The sequence below is a fragment of the Cebus imitator genome, unplaced genomic scaffold (genome assembly GCF_001604975.1).
Source record: "Cebus imitator isolate Cc_AM_T3 unplaced genomic scaffold, Cebus_imitator-1.0 Scaffold401, whole genome shotgun sequence".
Classification (NCBI taxonomy): domain Eukaryota; kingdom Metazoa; phylum Chordata; class Mammalia; order Primates; family Cebidae; genus Cebus; species Cebus imitator.
Window position 1 is genome coordinate 970,785 of NW_016107716.1, and position 2,064 is coordinate 972,848.

Below are 2,064 nucleotides of genomic sequence, written 5' to 3' on the forward strand. Positions count from 1 at the left end.
ACTGTAGTCTTTGGAATTCAACGCAGGCCTCCTTACCAATCACTTTTATAATTTATGAAAATAAGGAAGAGGAAGGTAAAGAACTTCCTCATTGTCAGGCAGTAAGTCAATGGCAGAGCTTGAACTTGGCTTATTTAGCTAAGAGGGAGGTGTTTTACCATTAAATTACCCTACACTCAGCAAATATTACTGTTGATTCGAGTGCTCACAAAAATTATGCTGATAAAACAATGTGGATGTTACAGTGGTGAAACTTTCTCTTTTAAAATCACTTACGGGTGCTTTACGTTCCACCCAAGGCAAAAGGAACGCCAGCGAGGAAGACAAAGAGGCCCGGGGTGGGGCGCAGGCACTCCACTGGTCTGAAAGCTGAGTCACAGGAATCGTACCCCTGCAGCGGACCAGGCCCTCCAGGGAGGGACACCGCGCCCTAGTGTGGAGATGTCCACAGTAGACAAAGACAGTTTCGCAGTAAAAGAATGCCTGTCACCGTAGGGGCCACCCCGACCCTTAGTTATTATGCCCTGGTCCCCAAGAGCAATTTTTGCGCTGCTGTTGCAAAAATTCATCATAATGAAATGAACGTAAAAGGGGAAAATGTGTTATGAAGGAAGTGTTGGAGCATGCTTTGCTCATTTTATTTATTCTTTTCGCCATCGTCGTGGTTAGGGTGCTCTAGTGGACCCCGGGTGGGGGTGGAGCTCCCCAAACGCCCCCAGGCCTCCGGATGCCTTTCTGAGACGCGGCGCGAAGGAGTTAAGGGGACTGCGGGTGACATCACCTCATTTACATAGGAGCGCCCATAAATGGACGACCGCCGCACCCCGCCCGACAACTCGGTGGTGGCCACTGCGCAGACCAGACTTCGCTCGTCCGTGCGCCTCGCTCCGGTGAGCCCCAGGGCCCCCGTCCCCTTCCCTCCTTGCTCGCCACTCGCCCCTTCATCATCCGCGTCCCTGTGAAGGCATCCCCTAAAGCTGAGCCCGAGTGGTTCTCCCCGGGAAGGCTGCTTTGGGGAGCTGGGGGATGCGAAACACCCTAGATGCTGGGTAACGGGGCGGGGAAATCGACGATTTAAGAACAAAACCGAAAAACTGGCGTCCTGCCGTGCCTCTCGGAGGGGACATTTTAAAATTTCTTACTGTTTGTCCCGAAAGGCATTATGCGTTGCCCGGGAGGCTGAGATATCGGGGAACAGACGGATCCTTTGTCCTGAGGCTCATCACCCGAGCCCCGAGTCCCGAGTCTCCTGCCAGCCTCGGACGGCTGCGCGGGCTGCATCTGTGCAGCCTGTCGGCGGCGGGGCTGTGCTATGACATTTTCACGGCCTTTCTTGCAGAGGCATGTATGCCAGGGCTGCCGAATTGCCGGGAGAGCAGGCAGGACCGGCTTCGGCGCGTGCTGCTGCCGCTTTGTGTGTGGGGCTGCTTTGTGGCGCGGGCGAGGAAGCAATTAGGGCGGTGGTCGGAAGCTCCCGCCGCAGCCGCGGCCTTTGTGAGAGGACTAGAAAGCCGGACCCAGTCCGCATCCTTTGCGGAGAGGCCGTGGCTAGAAAATGGAAACGTTTTTGCCACCTGGGCTCCATTTTAGGAATTCTTGCCTGATTTTTCCCACTTGCACTCGGAAGTGGCTTTCCTGTTCTCTCGTTCTAGCCTGCCTTTAATTTTAAACGCCGTAATTAACAATTCACAGTGATCAGTTTCCTTTATTCTGCAAGAATCGGCTTTGAAAGGCATCCGCCCTCTTTGGTCCCCAGCGTTTTGAAATATGGAGGGGGGTGGAGGGGGTTGCCGCCTCTTTTTCTGTAGAAAGAGGAAGCTCGTGAGGGCGGAACGGCGCGGGAGGAGGGCGAGGAGGGCTTTCAGGCGGCGAGTGGGAGGGCAGAAGCGCAGTTCCCAGCCCAGAGACGCAGGGGCGGGTGGCTCTTCCTCACGCTCGCTCTTGGCTTGCTCCCTGCAGCTTTTCCTCCGCAACCATGTCTGACAAACCCGATATGGCTGAGATCGAGAAATTCGATAAGTCGAAACTGAAGAAGACAGAAACGCAAGAGAAAAATCCACTGCC

General features: G+C 54.7%; 1 protein-coding gene across 1 annotated transcript in view; it reads left to right on the forward strand.

Annotated features, from left to right (window-relative positions):
- The first annotated feature begins 781 nt into the window (after positions 1-781).
- The window catches only part of LOC119468246 (thymosin beta-4-like), a 1,598-nt gene continuing 315 nt past the window's right edge, over positions 782-2,064 (forward strand). Inside the window, exons 1-2 of the mRNA XM_037731460.1 lie at positions 782-890; positions 1,960-2,064. Coding sequence (XP_037587388.1) covers positions 1,976-2,064 — 89 coding nt within the window. The 5' untranslated portion in view covers positions 782-890; positions 1,960-1,975. The remainder of the gene's footprint in view (positions 891-1,959) is intronic.